The sequence below is a fragment of the Dunckerocampus dactyliophorus genome, chromosome 7 (genome assembly GCF_027744805.1).
Source record: "Dunckerocampus dactyliophorus isolate RoL2022-P2 chromosome 7, RoL_Ddac_1.1, whole genome shotgun sequence".
Lineage (NCBI taxonomy): Eukaryota > Metazoa > Chordata > Actinopteri > Syngnathiformes > Syngnathidae > Dunckerocampus > Dunckerocampus dactyliophorus.
The window spans coordinates 25,567,903-25,588,385 of record NC_072825.1 but is presented as its reverse complement, the minus strand read 5'-3'; the positions used below and the strand labels follow the sequence as shown (position 1 = coordinate 25,588,385).

The following is a 20,483-nucleotide window of genomic DNA, read 5'->3' as shown; positions in this document are numbered from 1 at the left end:
CTGGAAAAGGCATTTGATCGTGTGCCTCGCGATGTCCTGTGGGGGGTGCTCCGGGAGTATGGGATTGTTGGCGCGCTACTACGTGCCATTCGGTCCTTGTACAATCGGAGCAGGAGCCTGGTTCGCATTGCCAGCAGTAAGTCAAGCCTGTTTCCAGTGAACGTTGGCCTCCGCCAAGGCTGCCCTTTGTCACCAATTCTGTTCATAATTTTCATGGACAGAATTTCTAGGCGCAGCCAAGGTGTCGAGGGAGTCCAGTTCGGGGGCCTTAGGATCTCGTCTCTGCTATTTGCGGATGACGTGGTCCTGATGGCCTCATCGGGCTGTGACCTGCAGCGTTACTGGGACGGTTTACATCTGAGTGTGAAGCTTCTGGGATGAGACTCAGCACCTCCAAATCTGAGGCCATGGTTCTCAGTCGGAAAAGGGTGGATTGCTTCCTCCGGGTTGGGAATGAGGTCTTGCCCCAGGTGGGGGAGTTCAAGTATCTCGGGGTCTTGTTCTTGAGTGAGGGAAGGTTGGAGGGTGAGGTCGATAGGCGCAGCGTCTGCAGTCATGCGGTCGCTGTACCGGACCGTCGTGGTGAAGAGAGAGCTGAGCCGGAAGGCAAAGCTCTCAATTTACTGTTCGATCTATGTACCCACCCTCACCTATGGTCATGAGCTTTGGGTCATGACCGAAAGAACGAGATCGCGGATACAAGCGGGTTTCTATATGGTGTTGAAATAATTGAAAACCCACACATGCTATTTTTGTCAAATTCACTGCGTGTTTCTTTTGAGGGCAATAAGCCATTATTTATCATCATCACAACGCAAATCAAATAAGAAGAAGCTGATTATCAGAGTAGTCAATTGAGTAGCCTACATAACGTCACTTACCAGTACCTCCTCTTCTTCCTCCCACCCGGCATGTAGCCATGCCTATCGTGCGGTCAAGATCCCCTTGCTGTCTCTCCCTCCACATCATCTCCACATCTATATTACTGCTGCTGCTGGCACTAGCCCCACCACCGCGGACAAAAAGCTCTGTAAGCTTCCTACATTTTGAAGCTTCATTCTCCAATAACTTTGTTTTTTTCTCTTTTAATTTCTGCCATCCACCTTTTTCTTTGCGTTTTCTGCTCGCCATTTCCAAAACACTCGTGTCTTCTCTGTTGGCTTTTTGACAGAATGTAGGCCTATGTTTGATTGACAAATGATCGTTACAGCGCCATCTGCTGGTAGGCCTAGGTGTTAGACTGTTAGACAGGGCCGGTCGACTGAAAAAATAAAAAATAAAAAAGACCAATTATCGGCCGTAGACTGGACGGCCGTTCTGGACTTTTCCAGAAATCACAGATTACCAGTCCGTCCCTGCCCGGAGTTGATTGGTTCGAACGTTATCACTTCTTATATCTTTGGGGTTTAGTACATTCCCTTTCCTGGTGTAATTATTTGGTTTGTTTTTGTTAATGTTTTTTGCACTTCTCGTCCACCGTACTGAACTGTCATAGCCACGCCTTACAGGGTAAACAATGTGCTCTTGTGCCTTCACTTTCAGTTCATTCATGAAGGAACTTCCACTACTTCAGCATGCATATTGTCTTCCAGATGTGTCTTTGCTTGATGTTTTCCCAAGCAGGTGAGTGCATTTAAAATACATTTTTGTGTTTTGAAAGGTATGTGTCATTATGTCAGAGTAGTACATCTCAGAAGAAAAAAGACTTGACTCAAAGGTGACAGTGAACCTGGAGTACGACTAGCTTGTAATATGGAAATGAAAACCTTTAAAATATGAGGACCATACAACTTTAAAGCTCTATACACTGCTTGTTTCTTTGGGATATTTATTTGATGTAGGCCTCATGTAACTCAAAGATAGGAAGTAATGGTTTGACAAAAGCGGGAAGTATGTTAAAAATTTGCTTGGGAAAAAACAGTAACCTCGTAGCAATCGTGGCTGCCAGTGTATACAGTCATGGAAAAACTCATTAGACCACTCTTGTTTCTTCAGTTTCTTGTTCATTTTAATGCCTGATACAACTAGAGGTACCTTTGTTTGGACAAATAGAGCTGTCATGTTCTGTGTGCTGCTCTGCTCCCCTCTGCCGTTCATGTGTTGCAGCACATCGCTGAACCTGCCCAGGACTTAATTGGTCACACCTGCAGCTCATTACAACCTGTCTTCTTAAACTGCAGCCAAACTCCAGACCAGCGCCAGATTGTACTCCCTGACCACCCGCTCCTTGCCACTGATCTGTATAATATATTTGGACAGCTCATACGTCGCACCCGCCCGTGCAAGCCGCTGAAGTCAAAGAGACGCCATCTTACTACTCACATCGCGACTGCATTGGCACCGCGTACATAGTCTACAAAGCAGATGAAGAGGCTCGCAGAACATCTATATTTTAAATTAAAAAGCGGGGACATTCTTCTCCCATTCCTTCAAGTAACGCAACCTTCGTCCCTTAAAAACGATTTGATACGTTATTCTCTATCTTTTGGCTATATTAAATGTACTTTTTCCCCTTCCAATTCTCATTGCCTTCGGGACAAAATTCTACTGTGCACCCTGGCTCAGCACTCCCCTATAGCAATGATAGTTTTACTCCTCTAGAAAGAGATTTAAATTTTAACTGCATATCCCATCCCTTTTTCCACTAAAATCCATGGTCATGATCCTTTACTTTTTTATTCTTACTTTGATACAATTCACTATGCTCTCATCTGTACAAAATATGAATCATCAAAGATAGTGACTTTGGACAAGTTTTAAAATCATTTCACATTTTTCTGATTTTTTTCTGATTTTTTTTTGTTTGTGTTGTGAAATACAAATAACCTCTCTTCTGATACAGAAATATATTTGAACAAAAACCACAGGAATAATATGTGATAACCATCATGTGTAATAACCATAAACACATACACACACACACACACACACACACACACACACACACAGAAAAAAACAACAACACTGAAACAAAACCATATGCTTTGGGTAAGACAATACGTTGTTTGCAATCTCAAACATACCGGTATGCATGTTCAGTAATATTATTTTCCAGAACATATCATATGAATGAATCCTTTTACGTCAGTAATTCAGCAGCAAAAAAAAATAATAAATGTTGTTTATCCAAATGAAGGGTCATGCCGGGTCAATCGTATGCAAACTGGCTTGCTAACTGCACTGTATACAATGCCTGGTAAGCATCATGGAAACACTGAGATTCTCCCATTCTTTCAAGTAACGCAACCCTTGTCCCTTAAAAAAATACATATATCATGATATAACAAAATAGTACGTACATTTCCTCTTAGCTATTATAGAGCTATATAAACGTATCAATTCTGGACATACATTTAATCAGAGGAATTTTACACGATCGAAAATATCTGAGAGATCGACAGTGCAAAACCATTAAATTATCAATCATAAATCTACATTTCAATCATACTTACAGGTGAAATGTTCGTCCAGAGCCTTTGAACTGGCGATTTGTGCAGTTAATAGCTGCACATGCAGACATCTTAAGTCGAAATTTTTTTTTTCTCCAATCTGAATTAATAAAAGAAGTTCACCACGAATGCAAAAGCTTGTCGAGAAGTGTTCCTTGCAAGTAGCAATATGGCGGCCGTGTTGCTTCACAAGTCATCGCCAATGAGCTATCCAGATATATAATACAGATCAGTGCTCCTTGCTCCCGCTCCGTCCGGCTCCCTGTTCCTTACCCTGCTTTCTGGCTCAACCCTTTGCTACCATTACCTGCTCTTTTGCATTTTTGGATTTCCTGATAGGTTTGCCTTCAGCGTCTTTTGTTGTTACTTTAGTGTTTTTTTCCTGACAGCCTTTTGCTGTCAGTGCTTTTCTTTAGTATTACCCGTAGTGGATTTTCCTTTGTTGTACTTTGCTCTTGTGGACTCTTTTTGTTTATTAAATCTTTTTATCTTTTGATCTTACGAACTGCTCCTTGTCTTGCATTGGGACCGTGTCACACGGCGCTCGTGACAATAGCGATGACAACAAAAATAGCCCATAAGAGTTAAATTTTTTTGCAGTACAATGCTATAGCTATTCATGGAAGAGCTCAAGTGATGTTGGTTATTATGAAGGAAAACATAGAAATTGCGAGATATCAGCTCTTAAATTCAACTCTTATTTGTTATCATCAATATATTTGTTCAAACAAATGTGCCTTTAGTTGTACCAGGCATTAAAATGGATCAATAAACTGAAGAAACAAGGTTGGCCTAATTTTATCCATGACTGTATTCTGTAAAAATACGGTATTTAAAAAAATCAGAGTTTTTCACTGTTAATAAAAAAAATGCAGCATGGACTGTGAAAAACAGTAACTGGTGGCAGCTGTGGTTGCCATTATTGTGCAGTTATGTAAAAATATGGTATTTTGATGTCCAGTTAATGAAATATATGACATGTACTGTTTTTTTTGTTGCTAAGAATTAACTGATTTATTTGAAAACACACTGTCATTCTTTTACGTTACTTTTATGTTACAGATGCTTTCTTTAGCAGTGGCGTGCTGCATTGCGAGGGTACCGCTAGTGACGCGGTGCTACTGGGGGAAATCCTCTACAACAAGATGCTTCTGATGCAATACAACAGCACTGTGGGGAAATATATTGGCTATACGGAGAAAGCAAGGAAAATTGCAGAAATTCTCAACACAGACTATTATTTGGATCAGCAAAAACATAATCTACAAAAATGCAAGACTTATTTTAGAATTTTACACGATGCCCTTGAGCAAACAGGTGAGTTAATCCTTTCATTATATATTTTACACGTATCATTCGTTTGATCTTTTCATTATATAAATACAGTAAAACCTTGGGGGTCGCATGGTGGCCTAGTGGTTAGCATGTTGGCCACACAGTCAGGAGATCGGGAAGATCTTGGTTCAAATCTCCATTGGGCATCTCTGTATGGTGTTTGCATGTTCTCCTCGTGCATGCGTGGGTTTTCTCCGGGTACTCCGGTTTCCTCCCACATTCCAAAAAATTGCATGTTAGGTTAATTGTATGAATGGGTGTTTGTCTATATGTGCCTTGCGATTGGCTGGTGACCAGTCCAGACCAGTTCCCCGTCTCTTCTGTCAGCTGGGATAAGCTCCAGCCTACCCTAGTGAGGATAAGCGGCGTGGAAGATGGATGGATGAATAAAACCTTGGATTTTGAACGCCCCACTTTTCGTTCAATGAATGTTTTCAATGAAAATTTTGCCCCGAGCCCTGTGGTGTATCTGTAGCCAAATGCCAATTTGATAAAGATGATGAGAAACACTATTGAAACATTGAAAATTTACACAACAATCTTGTCTTGGTTTGTGGCCATTCTTCGGGTAGCGTACAATATGGCGTGTGTCTTGTTGTGTTAGTAATACACTGCGTGAGTCCATCTTTGTTTTTTGATCAGAAAACATAGCATCCTATTAGCTAAATAAGATGGCCACCAGAACCGGTTGGTGGCCATAAGTTGGGGCGGAACCAAGATTTCTTCCTTCAATACTTCCAATTCCCAGGTCGAAAGCCATCAATTGAAAAATGTGTGCATTGCACTGGATAACCTTCAAACAGGATAACTTTCCAGACATCATGTCAGGAAAAGGTTTGCCAGGATTATGGAACTGCACCATGGTCAATCAGACAAAGCATGCTGATGTCTGACAGACGTATTGACTGTGTTCCTGAGACTTCTAATATCTGAACACTGAGGATTGGTATGTTTTTGTTATAGTCGAGCCGATCGTCAGATTGCGGTTAGACGAGGCAGCGGACGAGCATCCATCTACTTTTGTCTGCAGTGTGTACAACTTCTTTCCAAAGAATATCATGTTGACGTGGCTGAGGAATGGCGAGAAGGTGACATCGGAGGTGATGTCTACGGAGTCCCTACCCAACGGCAATTGGCTCTACCAGCGGCACTCACACTTGCAGTACACGCCGACACGCGGGGATACCATCAGCTGCATGGTGGAGCATGCCAGCCTCCAGGAGCCAAAGATTTATGACTGGGGTACGTGGACAGATGTCATGTGTGAGTGTAGGTGTGAGTATATATTGGGTAAACAAACCAAATCAAACCTCTTATGAAATGCTCGGCCTGTCAGTCCAGTCTACATATTAGTTTACTTCACAACTTAAATCATTTGATGCCCTTTTAAAGGCTGTAAAATTTGGAGTCTGGACACAATTTTTATGGTATTTTTGTGATATTTAATCCAAAAGAAGGACTAAGGGTGCGAATATACACCGAAAGTTCCGTAAAGTACCGCACGCGTAAGACTCCAGTGTCACCATACTTGTCATTACTTGTTGAGTTAGAGCAGGGATGCCCCAACTTTTATTTCTAAGAGCTGCATACAGAATAATCAAAGGACATGAGGGACATTTTATTTCTTTTTTTTTTGTAAACAGGCTAAAACTAATCCAGATATGCCAAAAAGTTATAGGCCTATATATATTTAAAGATATACCGTTGGTGTGTTAGAAATTAAGTGATTTACACTTCAGGTTTTCTTCTTAAATTAGGACATTTGACCCTTTTTCTTAAACCTTTTGTTGTTGTTTTGTTGTTTCATTGTATTTTTAGAATGTGCCAGCCACAGTTTGGACACCCCTGAGGTAGACGTTTTTGCATTTTACAGTGGTTACCTTCTTTTTACACTTGTGCAACAATTAAGAATGCATTTTTAAAATATGAGATATTCCCCAGTTAATTTCTGAGGCTAACTTATTTTTACACGTAAAACATTACCTATAGAGTTAAAGGCTTTATGATATGACACTTTAACCCAATAACAGATTATTTAAGAGATAGTTTGTAACAGATTATATAAGAAATAATAATAAATCTTTAATTCCGGAATCGTGGGCGAAATCCTCCCTGAAATGGAGCAGTCTCCTAGTAGCTTTTGAGATGGCAACCTTAGCTTTTCTACTTCCTGGTTTCTTTGTTGCCCTGCCCGATTCCTGTCTAGAGGGGTATTCTGCCAAGCAAGTTTAGTGGGTTAGCAAGCTGTGTTGAGTGGAAAGCCGGACTTGCCTGTTCAGCGAAGGTAGCGCTCTTTTAAAGCAGCTGCATCACCATGGTAACTTAGGCTAATAACCTTGTAATAATAACCTTTAATAGGCTCATAACCTGGTACCGACCAGGTTATGTTCAGGCTTTCTATGAAAGTGCCACTGTTTCACTGTTTAACTCATTCGGAAATGGCGTCATCATTTATTGAGAACATGGAGGAAAAAAAATGTAAAAACAAGCGCATTCCCTGATGATATTATACATCTATAAGCGATATAGATTTTCAGCCGAGGGAATATGCTAGATATGCTCACTTTTTAAGTCAAGTGCCAGGAACGAAATGCAATATGAAATATTAATAATTAGGCCAATGTTAGCAGACGTATATGTCACAGCAGTCCTTGCTTGAGTACTCAGTTCGTTAGTCTTCTTATATTACAATATTTGCTGGAGGAATAAGCGCTCTGATGCATCAATCAACGGGAAAAAAACACTTCTTTATTATAACAAGGACAAAAATTGTCACAAATGAAAAAGGTTGCCACAACACGTCAACACTGCCATCAGTGGTCACAACGAGATACAGCATTTGAAAACAATATTGATTTCAAAGGTGAAAAAGGACAGTTGTTGCTCCAGTTTATTTATTTTTAAAATAGATATGTGTTCATATGTCAAAGTCGTGCAATGTTGAACGTTGAAAAATGACAATACTAGTAGGGTATTGTTAGTGTAATAATCAGTGTTAACTTGCGCATTCACACGTTGCATGCTGGCATGTCAGTGGTCCTCCCTCACTTTGTTGGCAGCGACAATTTTGCTTTTAGCAGTCCTAATCTTTTGGCAACTCCTCATAGTGCTCCATAATAATTACTTGCTCATCTTGTGTAATATCCACTAGCTGGGATCAGCGGAAGTAGAATAATATGACGTCACACGCCCCTTTACTGAGCACAGAGCCGAAAACCGGACTTGGCAAAGCAAGTTGATAACCAACGTCGTGGGACCAATTATGCCTGGTTGTGGATTTTAGGTTCTGTTGAGCTGAATCTTGAGCACAAAGCCTGGGTTGTTTGAGCTACTTTCGCAGAATACCCCCTAGGGCTCTCTCGGCTGAGTGTTGAGCAGCTTTTTGTGACTTCAGTCGGATCTTCATCAGCCACCTGAGCACCGAGTGAAGCCGAGCTGCTTGCAAGGTTTCTGTATTTGCTGTCGTTGCACCTTCAATTAGCGCTTTAATTTACACCTATGTGACAGTTCATGTTGAGGAATGAGATGCAGGCCCTCGTTTTATTAAAGTGAAGGTTTTATTTTATCTTGAGGATTTTTAAATGTGTCACGTGCACTACTGCCTAGACCAGGGGTGTCCAAACTTTTTCCACTGAGTGCCACATATTGAATTAAAAAGATGGCAGGGCCCCTTTGATATTTTGTAAACATATACAGTATATATTTAAAGAAAAAAATGCATCTCAGCTTTGTGATATAAGTAAAAAAAGTGTATTATTAATATGAACTTTGTCTTTGCTTTTTTTTTTTCATTTTGGCTGTTTTTTTCCGAAATATTTCAACATTCTTCTTATACATTTTCTTCTCGTAATTATGACTTTATTTCCATAATATTTTGACTTTTATTCTCTTATTATATATATATACACATATAATTTAAAAAAAAATACAACTTTGTTTGTTTCTCATATTACAATTTTAAAAAGTCTTCTTTCTTATACATTTCATCTTTATGCTGTTAAAATTACGTTCGTTTTCCTCATAATATTACAACATTATTCTCGTAAAATTATGTACTTTCTTTGTTAGAGTACAATTTTTTCTCTTAATATTTTGACAATATTCTTGTAAAATTACTGCTATATTTTGTTACGTTCTGTGTCTGTCGCTCTGCTGCCGCCTGTCTGCTTTTTGGTTGCAGTGCACTCCGTCCTGCGGAGGCGGAGACTCCTGAGCACACCAGCAAGCAATTACCTGCTTGGCCTTCTTAAGCACAGCAGCAGCCATTCCTCTTTGCCAGATTGCCTTGCAAGCCTTGCATTGCCTTATGCTTGCCTTGCATTGCCTTAGGCTTGCCTTGCCTTGCCTTGCCTTGCCTTGCCTTGCCTTGCCTTGCCTTGCCTTGCCTTGCCTTGCCTTGCCTTGCCGTGCCTTGCCTTAGGCTTGCCTTGCCTTGCCTTAGTCTTGCCTTGCATTGCCTGGCCTTAGGCTTGCCTTGCCTTGCCTTAGGCTTACCTTGCCTTGCCTTAGGCTTGGCTTGCCTTGCCTTGCCTTAGGCTTGCCTTGTCTTACCTTGCCTTGCCTTAGGCTTGCCTTGCCTTGCCTTAGGCTTGCCTTAGGTTTGCCTTGCCTTAGGCTTGCCTTAGGTTTGCCTTGCCTTGCCTTGCCTTAGGCTTGCCATACCTTGCCTTAGGCTTGCCTTGCCTTAGGCTTGCTGTGCCTTGCCTTAGGCTTGCCTTGCCTTGCCTTGCCTTGCCTTAGGCTTGCCTTGCCTTGCCTTAGGCTTGCATTAGGCTTGCTTTGCCTTAGGCTTGCCTTGCCTTGCCTTGCCTTAGGCTTGCCTTGCCTTGCCTTAGACTTGCCTTGCCTTAGGCTTGCCTTGCCTTGCCTTAGGCTTGCCTTGCCTTAGGCTTGCCTTAGGCTTGCCTTAGGCTTGGCTTGCCTTAGGCTTGCCTTAGGCTTGCCTTAGGCTTGCCTTAGGCTTGCCTTAGGCTTGGCTTGCCTTAGGCTTGCCTTAGGCTTGCATTAGGCTTGGCTTGCCTTAGGCTTGCATTAGGCTTGCCTTGCCTTAGGCTTGCCTTAGGCTTGCCTTAGGCTTGGCTTGCCTTAGGCTTGCATTAGGCTTGCCTTGCCTTAGGCTTGCCTTAGGCTTGCCTTGCCTTGCCTTAGGCTTGCCTTAGGCTTGCCTTGCTTTGCCTTGCCTTAGGCTTGCCTTAGGCTTGCCTTGCCTTAGGCTTGCCTTGCCTTGCCTTAGGCTTGCCTTGCCTTAGGCTTGCCTTGCCTTGCCTTAGGCTTGCCTTGCCTCAGGCTTGCCTTGCTTTAGGCTTGCCTTAGGCTTGCCTTGCCTTGCCTTGCCTTAGGCTTGCTTTGCTTTGCCTTGCCTTAGGCTTGCCTTGCCTTGCTTTAGGCTTGCCTTAGGCTTGCCTTGCCTTGCCTTAGGCTTGCCTTGCCTTACCTTACCTTAGGCTTGTCTTGCCTTGCCTTAGGCTTGCCTTGCCTTGCCTTGCCTTAGGCTTGCCTTGCCTTAGGCTTGGCTTGCCTTGCCTTGCCTTGCCTTGCCTTGCCTTGCCTTAGGCTTGCCTTGCCTTAGGCTTGGCTTGCCTTGCCTTGCCTTGCCTTAGGCTTGCCTTGCCTTAGGCTTGCCTTGCCTTGCTTTAGGCTTGCCTTAGGCTTGCCTTGCCTTGCCTTATGCTGGCCTTGCCTTAACTTAGGCTTGCCTTAGGCTTGCCTTGCCTTGCCTTGCCTTGCCTTAGGCTTGCCTTGCCTTAGGCTTGCCTTGCCTTGCTTTAGGCTTGCCTTAGGCTTGCCTTGCCTTGCCTTATGCTTGCCTTGCCTTACCTTAGGCTTGCCTTGCCTTGCCTCAGGCTTGCCTTGCCTTGACTTAGACTTGCCTTGCCTTGCCTTGCCTTAGGCTTGCCTTAGCCTTGCCTTAGGCTTGCCTTAGCCTTGCCTTAGGCTTGCCTTGCCTTGCCTTGCCTTAGGCTTGCCTTGCCTTAGGCTTGCCTTGCCTTGCCTTGCCTTAGGCTTGCCTTAGGCTTGCCTTGCCTTGCCTTAGGCTTGCCTTGCCTTAGGCTTGCCTTGCCTTGCCTTAGGCTTGCCTTGCCTTGCCTTGGGCTTGCCTTGCCTTGCCTTAGGCTTGCCTTGCCTTAGGCTTGCCTTGCCTTGCCTTGCCTTGCCTTGCCTTGGGCTTGCCTTGCCTTGCCTTAGGCTTGCCTTGCCTTAGGCTTGCCTTGCCTTGCTTTAGGCTTGCCTTAGGCTTGCCTTGCCTTGCCTTATGCTTGCCTTGCCTTACCTTAGGCTTGCCTTAGGCTTGCCTTGCCTTGCCTTGCCTTAGGCTTGCCTTGCCTTGCCTTACCTTAGGCTTGCCTTAGGCTTGCCTTGCCTTGCCTTAGGCTTGCCTTGCCTTGCCTTAGACTTGGCTTGCCTTAGGCTTGCCTTGCCTTGGGCTTGCCTTGCCTTGCCTTAGACTTGGCTTGCCTTAGGCTTGCCTTGCCTTGGGCTTGCCTTGCATTGCCTTAGGCTTGCCTTGCCTTAGGCTTGGCTTGCCTTAGGCTTGGCTTGCCTTTCCTTAGGCTTGCCTTAGGCTTGGCTTGCCTTATGCTTGCCTTCCCTTGCCTTATGCTTGGCTTGCCTTAGGCTTGCCTTAGGCTTGCCTTAGGCTTGCCTTGCCTTGCCTTGGCCTTAGGCTTGCCTTGCCTTGCCTTGCCCTAGGCTTTCCTTATGCTTGGCTTGTCTTAGGCTTGCCCTAGGCTTGCCTTGCCTTGCCTTGCCTTAGGCTTGGCTTGCCTTATGCTTGCCTTGCCTTGCCTTATGCTTGGCTTGCCTTAGGCTTGCCTTAGGCTTGCCTTGCCTTGCCTTGGCCTTAGGCTTGCCTTGCCTTGCCTTGCCCTAGGCTTTCCTTTGCTTGCCTTAGGCTTGCCTTGCCTTGCCTTAGGCTTGGCTTGCCTTGCCTTAGGCTTGGCTTGCCTTGCCTTAGGCTTGCCTTGCCTTAGGCTTGCCTTTGCTTGCCTTAGGCTTGCCTTGCCTTGCCTTAGGCTTGGCTTGCCTTAGGCTTGGCTTGCCTTAAGTTTGGCTTGCCTTGCCTTGCCTTGCCTTGCCTTAGGCTTGCCTTGCCTTGTTTTAGGCTTGCCTTAGGCTTGCCTTGCCTTGCCTTATGCTTGCCTTGCCTTACCTTAGGCTTGCCTTAGGCTTGCCTTGCCTTGCCTTAGGCTTGCCTTACCTTGACTTAGGCTTGCCTTGCCTTGCCTTGCCTTAGGGTTGCCTTAGGCTTGCCTTAGCCTTGCCTTAGGCTTGCCTTGCCTTGCCTTGCCTTAGGCTTGCCTTAGCCTTGCCTTAGGCTTGCCTTAGCCTTGCCTTAGGCTTGCCTTAGCCTTGCCTTAGGCTTGCTTTAGGCTTGCCTTGCCTTGCCTTGCCTTACCTTAGGCTTGGCTTGCCTTGCCTTAGGCTTGCCTCGCCATAGGCTTGGCTTGCCTTAGGCTTGCCTTGCCTTGCCTTGCCTTAGGCTTGGCTTGGCTTGCCTTGCCTTAGGCTTGGCTTGCCTTAGGCTTGCCTTGCCTTGCCTTGCCTTGACTTGCCTTGCCTTGCCTTGCCTTAGACTTGCCTTGCCTTAGGCTTGCCTTAGGCTTGCCTTGCCTTGCCTTGCCTTAGGCTTGCCTTGCCTTGCCTTAGGCTTGCCTTGCCTTGCCTTAGGCTTGCCTTGCCTTGCCTTAGGCTTGCCTTGCCTTAGGCTTGCCTTGCCTTAGGCTTCCTTGCCTTAGGCTTGCCTTGCCTTAGGCTTGCCTTAGGCTTGGCTTGCCTTATGCTTTCCTTGCCTTGCCTTGCCTTGCCTTAGGCTTGCCTTACCTTAGGCTTGCCTTGCCTTAGGCTTGGCTTTTGCCTTAGGCTTGGCTTGCCTGGCCTTGTCTTGCCTCTTCTTGCCTTAGGCTTGCCTTAGGCTTGGCTTGCCTTGCCTTAGGCTTGCCTTGCCTTAGGCTTGGCTTGCCTTAGGCTTGCCTTCGCTTGCCTTAGGCTTGGCTTGGCTTGCCTTGCCTTAGGCTTGGCTTAGGCTTGGCTTGGCTTGCCTTAGGCTTGGCTTGCCTTGCCTTGCCTTAGGCTTGCCTTGCCTTAGGCTTGGCTTGCCTTGCCTTAGGCTTGGCTTGCCTTAGGCTTGGCTTGCCTTGCCTTGCCTTAGGCTTGGCTTGCCTTGATTTAGGCTTGGCTTGCCTTAGGCTTGGCTTGCCTTGCCTTAGGCTTGGCTTGCCTTAGGCTTACCTTAGGCTTGGCTTGCCTTAGGCTTGGCTTGCCTTGCCTTAGGCTTGCCTTAGGCTTGGCTTGCCTTATGCTTGCCTTGCCTTGCCTTATGCTTGGCTTGCCTTAGGCTTGCCTTAGGCTTGCCTTGCCTTGCCTTGTCTTGCCTCTTCTTGCCTTAGGCTTGCCTTAGGCTTGGCTTGCCTTGCCTTAGGCTTGCCTTGCCTTAGGCTTGGCTTGCCTTAGGCTTGCCTTCGCTTGCCTTAGGCTTGCCTTGCCTTGCCTTAGGCTTGGCTTGGCTTGCCTTGCCTTAGGCTTGGCTTGGCTTGCCTTGCCTTAGGCTTGGCTTAGGCTTGCCTTAGGCTTGCCTTGCCTTAGGCTTGGCTTGGCTTGCCTTGCCTTAGGCTTGGCTTGCCTTAGGCTTGGCTTGCCTTGCCTTGCCTTAGGCTTGGCTTGCCTTGATTTAGGCTTGGCTTGCCTTAGGCTTGGCTTGCCTTGCCTTGGGCTTGGCTTGCCTTAGGCTTACCTTAGGCTTGGCTTGCCTTAGGCTTGGCTTGCCTTGCCTTAGGCTTGCCTTAGGCTTGGCTTGCCTTATGCTTGGCTTGCCTTAGGCTTGCCTTAGGCTTGCCTTGCCTTGCCTTGGCCTTAGGCTTGCCTTGCCTTGCCTTGCCCTAGGCTTTCCTTATGCTTGGCTTGCCTTAGGCTTGCCTTAGGCTTGCCTTAGGCTTGGCTTGCCTTGGCCTTAGGCTTGCCTTGCCTTGCCCTAGGCTTTCCTTATGCTTGGCTTGCCTTGCCTTGCCTTGCCTTAGGCTTGGCTTGCCTTATGCTTGCCTTGCCCTATGCAAGCCTAAGGCAAGGCAAGGCAAGCCAAGCCTAAGGCAAGCCAAGACTAAGGCAAGGCAAACCTAAGGCAAGGCAAGCCTAAGGCAAGGAAGCCTAAGGCAAGGCAAGCCTAAGGCAAGGCAAGGCAAGGCAAGCCTAAAGCAAGCCTAAGGCAAGGCAAGCCTAAGGCAAGCCTAAGGCAAGGCAAGCCAAGCCTAAGGCAAGGCAAGCCAAGCCTAAGGCAAGCCAAGCCTAAGGCAAGCCTAAGGCAAGTAGAGGCAAGACAAGGCAAGCCAAGCCTAAGGCAAAAGCCAAGCCTAAGGCAAGGCAAGCCTAAGGCAAGGCAAGCCTAAGGCAAGGCAAGACAAGCCAAGCCTAAGGCAAGCCAAGCCTAAGGCAAGGCAAGCCTAAGACAAGGCAAGGCAAGCCAAAGGCAAGGCAAGCCTAAGGCAAGCCTAAGCTAAGGCAAGGCAAGCATAAGGCAAGGCAAGGCAAGCCTAAGGCAAGGAAAGGCAAGCCTAAGGCAAGGCAAGCCTCAGGCAAGGCAAGGCAAGGCAAGGCATGCCTTATGCTTGCCTTGCCTTACCTTAGGCTTGCCTTGCCTTGCCTTGCCTTGCCTTAGGCTTGCCTTGCCTTGCCTTGCTTTAGGCTTGCCTTGCCTTGCCTTAGGCTTGCCTTGCCTTGCCTTAGGCTTGCCTTGCCTTGCCTTGCCTTAGGCTTGCCTTGCCTTGCCTTAGGCTTGCCTTGCCTTAGGCTTGCCTTGCCTTAGGCTTCCTTGCCTTAGGCTTGCCTTGCCTTAGGCTTGCCTTGCCTTGACTTGCCTTGCCTTGCCTTAGGCTTGGTTTGCCTTGCCTTACCTTAGGCTTGCCTTAGGCTTGCCTTGCCTTTGGCTTGCCTTGCCTTGTCTTAGGCTTGCCTTGCCTTGCCTTGCCTTGCCTTAGGCTTGCCTTGCCTTAGGCTTGCCTTGCCTTAGGCTTGGCTTTTGCCTTAGGCTTGGCTTGCCTTGCCTTGTCTTGCCTCTTCTTGCCTTAGGCTTGCCTTAGGCTTGGCTTGCCTTGCCTTAGGCTTGCCTTGCCTTAGGCTTGGCTTGCCTTAGGCTTGCCTTCGCTTGCTTTAGGCTTGCCTTGCCTTGCCTTAGGCTTGGCTTGGCTTGCCTTGCCTTAGGCTTGGCTTGCCTTAGGCTTGGCTTGCCTTAGGCTTACCTTAGGCTTGGCTTGCCTTAGGCTTGGCTTGCCTTAGGCTTGGCTTGCCTTAGGCTTGGCTTGCCTTGCCTTATGCTTGGCTTGCCTTAGGCTTGGCTTGCCTTATGCTTGCCTTGCCTTGCCTTATGCTTGGCTTGCCTTAGGCTTGCCTTAGGCTTGCCTTGCCTTGCCTTGGCCTTAGGCTTGCCTTGCCTTGCCTTGCCCTAGGCTTTCCTTATGCTTGGCTTGCCTTAGGCTTGCCTTAGGCTTGCCTTGCCTTGCCTTGGCCTTAGGCTTGCCTTGCCTTGCCTTGCCCTAGGCTTTCCTTATGCTTGGCTTGCCTTGCCTTGCCTTGCCTTAGGCTTGGCTTGCCTTATGCTTGCCTTGCCTTGCCTTATGCTTGGCTTGCCTTAGGCTTGCCTTAGGCTTGCCTTGCCTTGCCTTGGCCTTAGGCTTGCCTTGCCTTGCCTTGCCCTAGGCTTTCCTTTGCTTGCCTTAGGCTTGCCTTGCCTTGCCTTAGGCTTGGCTTGCCTTGCCTTAGGCTTGGCTTGCCTTGCCTTAGGCTTGCCTCGCCTTAGGCTTGGCTTGCCTTAGGCTTGCCTTGCCTTGGCCTTAGGCTTGCCTTGCCTTGCCTTGCCCTAGGCTTTCCTTATGCTTGGCTTGCCTTAGGCTTGCCTTGCCTTGCCTTGCCTTAGGCTTGCCTTGCCTTGCCTTGCCATAGGCTTGCCTTGCCTTGCCTTGCCTTGCCTTGCCTTGCCTTGCCTTGACTTGCCTTGCCTTGCCTTAGGCTTGGCTTGCCTTATGCTTGCCTTGCCTTGCCTTATGCTTGGCTTGCCTTAGGCTTGCCTTAGGCTTGCCTTGCCTTGCCTTGGCCTTAGGCTTGCCTTGCCTTGCCTTGCCCTAGGCTTTCCTTTGCTTGCCTTAGGCTTGCCTTGCCTTGCCTTAGGCTTGGCTTGCCTTGCCTTAGGCTTGGCTTGCCTTGCCTTAGGCTTGCCTCGCCTTAGGCTTGGCTTGCCTTAGGCTTGCCTTGCCTTGGCCTTAGGCTTGCCTTGCCTTGCCTTGCCCTAGGCTTTCCTTATGCTTGGCTTGCCTTAGGCTTGCCTTGCCTTGCCTTGCCTTAGGCTTGCCTTGCCTTGCCTTGCCATAGGCTTGCCTTGCCTTGCCTTGCCTTGCCTTGCCTTGCCTTGCCTTGACTTGCCTTGCCTTGCCTTAGACTTGCCTTGCCTTAGGCTTGCCTTAGGCTTGCCTTGCCTTGCCTTGCCTTGCCTTAGGCTTGCCTTGCCTTGCCTTAGGCTTGCCTTGCCTTAGGCTTGCCTTGCCTTAGGCTTCCTTGCCTTAGGCTTGCCTTGCCTTAGGCTTGCCTTGCCTTGACTTGCCTTGCCTTAGGCTTGGTTTGCCTTGCCTTAGGCTTGCCTTGCCTTAGGCTTGCCTTGCCTTAGGCTTGGCTTGCCTTATGCTTTCCTTGCCTTGCCTTGCCTTGCCTTAGGCTTGCCTTGCCTTAGGCTTGCCTTGCCTTAGGCTTGGCTTTTGCCTTAGGCTTGGCTTGCCTTGCCTTGTCTTGCCTCTTCTTGCCTTAGGCTTGCCTTAGGCTTGGCTTGCCTTGCCTTAGGCTTGCCTTGCCTTAGGCTTGCCTTGCCTTAGGCTTGGCTTGCCTTATGCTTTCCTTGCCTTGCCTTGCCTTGCCTTAGGCTTGCCTTGCCTTAGGCTTGCCTTGCCTTAGGCTTGGCTTTTGCCTTAGGCTTGGCTTGCCTTGCCTTGTCTTGCCTCTTCTTGCCTTAGGCTTGCCTTAGGCTTGGCTTGCCTTGCCTTAGGCTTGCCTTGCCTTAGGCTTGGCTTGCCTTAGGCTTGCCTTCGCTTGCCTTAGGCTTGCCTTGCCTTGCCTTAGGCTTGGCTTGGCTTGCCTTGCCTTAGGCTTGGCTTAGGCTTGGCTTGGCTTGCCTTAGGCTTGGCTTGCCTTGCCTTGCCTTAGGCTTGCCTTGCCTTAGGCTTGGCTTGCCTTGCCTTAGGCTTGGCTTGCCTTAGGCTTGGCTTGCCTTGCCTTGCCTTAGGCTTGGCTTGCCTTGATTTAGGCTTGGCTTGCCTTAGGCTTGGCTTGCCTTGTCTTAGGCTTGGCTTGCCTTGCCTTATGCTTGGCTTGCCTTAGGCTTGCCTTAGGCTTGCCTTGCCTTGCCTTGGCCTTAGGCTTGCCTTGCCTTGCCTTGCCCTAGGCTTTTCTTATGCTTGGCTTGCCTTAGGCTTGCCTTAGGCTTGCCTTGCCTTGCCTTGGCCTTAGGCTTGCCTTGCCTTGTCTTGCCCTAGGCTTTCCTTATGCTTGGCTTGCCTTGCCTTGCCTTGCCTTAGGCTTGGCTTGCCTTATGCTTGCCTTGCCTTGCCTTATGCTTGGCTTGCCTTAGGCTTGCCTTAGGCTTGCCTTGCCTTGCCTTGGCCTTAGGCTTGCCTTGCCTTGCCCTAGGCTTTCCTTTGCTTGCCTTAGGCTTGCCTTGCCTTGCCTTAGGCTTGGCTTGCCTTGCCTTAGGCTTGGCTTGCCTTGCCTTAGGCTTGCCTCGCCTTAGGCTTGGCTTGCCTTAGGCTTGCCTTGCCTTGCCTTGCCTTAGGCTTGGCTTGGCTTGCCTTAGGCTTGCCTTGCCTTGCCTTGCCATAGGCTTGCCTTAGGCTTGCCTTGCCTTGCCTTGCCTTGCCTTGCCTTGCCTTGCCTTGCCTTGCCTTGCCTTGCCTTGCCTTGACTTGCCTTGCCTTGCCTTGCCTTAGACGTGCCTTGCCTTAGGCTTGCCTTTGGCTTGCCTTAGGCTTGCCTTGCCTTGCCTTGGCCTTAGGCTTGCCTTGCCTTGCCCTAGGCTTTCCTTTGCTTGCCTTAGGCTTGCCTCTCCTTGCCTTAGGCTTGGCTTGCCTTGCCTTAGGCTTGGCTTGCCTTGCTTTAGGCTTGCCTCGCCTAAGGCTTGGCTTGCCTTAGGCTTGCCTTAGGCTTGGCTTGCCTTAGGCTTGCCTTGCCTTGCCTTGCCTTAGGCTTGCCTTGCCTTGCCTTGCCATAGGCTTGCCTTAGGCTTGCCTTGCCTTGCCTTGCCTTGCCTTGCCTTGACTTGCCTTGCCTTGCCTTGCCTTAGACTTGCCTTGCCTTAGGCTTGCCTTAGGCTTGCCTTGCCTTGCCTTGCCTTGCCTTGCCTTAGGCTTGCCTTGCCTTGCCTTAGGCTTTCCTTGCCTTGCCTTAGGCTTGCCTTGCCTTAGGCTTGCCTTGCCTTGCCTTGGCCTTAGGCTTGCCTTGCCTTGCCTTGCCCTAGGCTTTCCTTATGCTTGGCTTGCCTTGCCTTGCCTTGCCTTAGGCTTGGCTTGCCTTATGCTTACCTTGCCTTGCCTTATGTTTGGCTTGCCTTAGGCTTGCCTTGCCTTGCCTTAGGCTTGCCTTGCCTTAGGCTTGCCTTGCCTAAGGCTTGCCTTGCCTTGCCTAAGGCTTGCCTTGCCTTGCCTTGCCTAAGGCTTGCCTTGCCTTGCCTCAGGCTTGCCTAAGGCTTGCCTAAGGCTTGCCTAAGGCTTGCCTTGCCTTGCCTTGCCTTGCCTTGCCTTGCCTTGCCTAAGGCTTGCCTTGCCTTGCCTAAGGCTTGCCTAAGGCTTGCCTTGCCTTGCCTTGCCTAAGGCTTGCCTTGCCTTGCCTCAGGCTTGCCTAAGGCTTGCCTTGCCTTGCCTCAGGCTTGTCTTGCCTTGCCTAAGGCTTGCCTAAGGCTTGCCTTGCCTTGCCTTGCCTAAGGCTTGCCTTGCCTTGCCTTGCCTAAGGCTTGCCTTGCCTTGCCTTGCCTAAGGCCTGCCTTGCCTTGCCTTGCCTAAGGCTTGCCTAAGGCTTGCCTTGCCTTGCCTTGCCTAAGGCTTGCCTAAGGCTTGCCTTGCCTTGCCTTGCCTAAGGCTTGCCTTGCCTTGCCTGCATAGTTTGCTAGACGCTAATTCTACTCGTTTCCTGTTTGGGTCAGCCCGCAGTGTTTTTTGCTCCGGTGTTAGTTTTTCTCCTGTCAGCTTTTTCTGTTTTGTTACTTTTTGACTCTCTTATTTGTGTTGTCCTTTTCCCTTGGTGGACACCTTTTTGTTATCATTAGACATTTTTGTTATCTTTTCACTGTGTTCCTCTGCATTGGGATCCACACCTTGGCATAGCTAGCACCGAACCTGACAATTTCTTTCATTTTCACAGTTTTCTTGTTCATTTATATTTTTAGAATATGGGAAGGGTAAATTTTAAAAAAAAGCCGCAGGCCGCACTTTGGCCTACCCTGGCCTAGACAGTTAATATTTTTGATTGATTCTAAACACAATTAATACCTACAGACAAAAAGGTGATGTAGTTGTGAAAAACGAAATACTCATGTGGCTTTTGAAGTAATGACAGTTCATCTTTAAAAAGTCAGTAATTTGTTGCACTGGGGATTTTCAGAGCCCATGCCGAAGTCGGTAAGGATTAAGATCATTCTAGGAACAATGGGACTGTTCGTGGGTCTGGCGTCTTTGGCTGCCGGGCTCATTTACTACTGCAGAACAAATCTGGCTGGTGAGTGATTAATGCATGTAGAAAGTCATAGGAGCCTCTGGGCAATTACCGTATTTTTTTTTGCAACTTTGTACGCTGAGCAGGTGTTCCTGTATCAGTCAATTATTGTACCATAAAACGTGTCCTTTGAATCAATGACACATATTGTACAGGGATTTTCAAAGTGTGGCACAGCTAGTGAGCTCCCCCTGCTGGGGCTTCTTCCACTCTCTGGAAAAACTTCCTTTCGGGGGCATATTTTGCAGTGTTTTCGGCTACCACTGGTGGTGTTTGCTCTCTCACTGCAGGAAATAAAACTCAATTCATTTGGCCTTTTAAGCATAACTGAAGTTAGCTGAACAGGTTTGGAACCACCGGGGAGAGTCCTCACATTTTGAAAACCCACCAGTATAGTCTTAACAGCCATGTATACATGTTTTCAACAGCAATAAATTCTTCTTTTTTCTCCTAGGGCGACATTTGGTGTCAACAAATGGGGACAGCCCTCCAACCAGCTGAATCTTTGTTAATAATTACATGAATAAATTAGCTTTTCAGCACAGTAAAAAAGATAAGTGTGTGTGTTTTTATTTAAACACGGATATTCTATACATTGACATGTTATGTGTCGTATTATATATACAATACAGAATACACGTTAATGCTAGTATGCTTTAATGTACATGAAAGTGTCAACATCAGCATGTCCAAATTAAAGCTTTTTTTCCCCCAAGATACTGGAAAACAGCATTAACAGCCGGCGAACCCTCGGTAACATCGACGGAACTCTGCCGCTCCCTGTTGGTCAAACATAGTACTGCTTCCATAGTTGTACTGTATAGAGGTGGACGATACTACACATTTTGGCGTCGAACCAATACCAATAAGGACTGTACAAAGACTGTATCGTCGATACCCATATCTCTTCAAGATTAATGAATGATTTTGTGATTTTGCTTTCAGTTTTGTTATGATTATAATCAG

At 47.6% G+C, this 20,483-nt stretch overlaps 1 protein-coding gene across 3 annotated transcripts; it reads left to right on the top strand.

Annotated features, from left to right (window-relative positions):
- Positions 1-1,551: 1,551 nt before the first annotated feature.
- Positions 1,552-20,062, top strand: LOC129185714 (class II histocompatibility antigen, B-L beta chain-like). Of its 3 annotated transcripts, none has more exons than XM_054783101.1 (5): positions 1,552-1,623; positions 4,512-4,766; positions 5,837-6,026; positions 19,407-19,520; positions 19,972-20,060. In XM_054783101.1, exons 2-5 carry the CDS (start codon positions 4,749-4,751, stop codon positions 20,016-20,018), a joined length of 369 nt encoding a protein of 122 aa, XP_054639076.1. In that variant the 5' UTR covers positions 1,552-1,623; positions 4,512-4,748; the 3' UTR covers positions 20,019-20,060. The 3 variants fall into 3 exon arrangements, with proteins under 3 accessions (XP_054639076.1, XP_054639073.1, XP_054639075.1); XM_054783098.1 differs by having other exon boundaries at positions 1,558-1,623; positions 5,748-6,026; XM_054783100.1 differs by lacking the exon at positions 19,407-19,520 and having other exon boundaries at positions 1,558-1,623; positions 5,748-6,026; positions 19,972-20,062.
- The last annotated feature ends 421 nt before the right edge of the window (positions 20,063-20,483 follow it).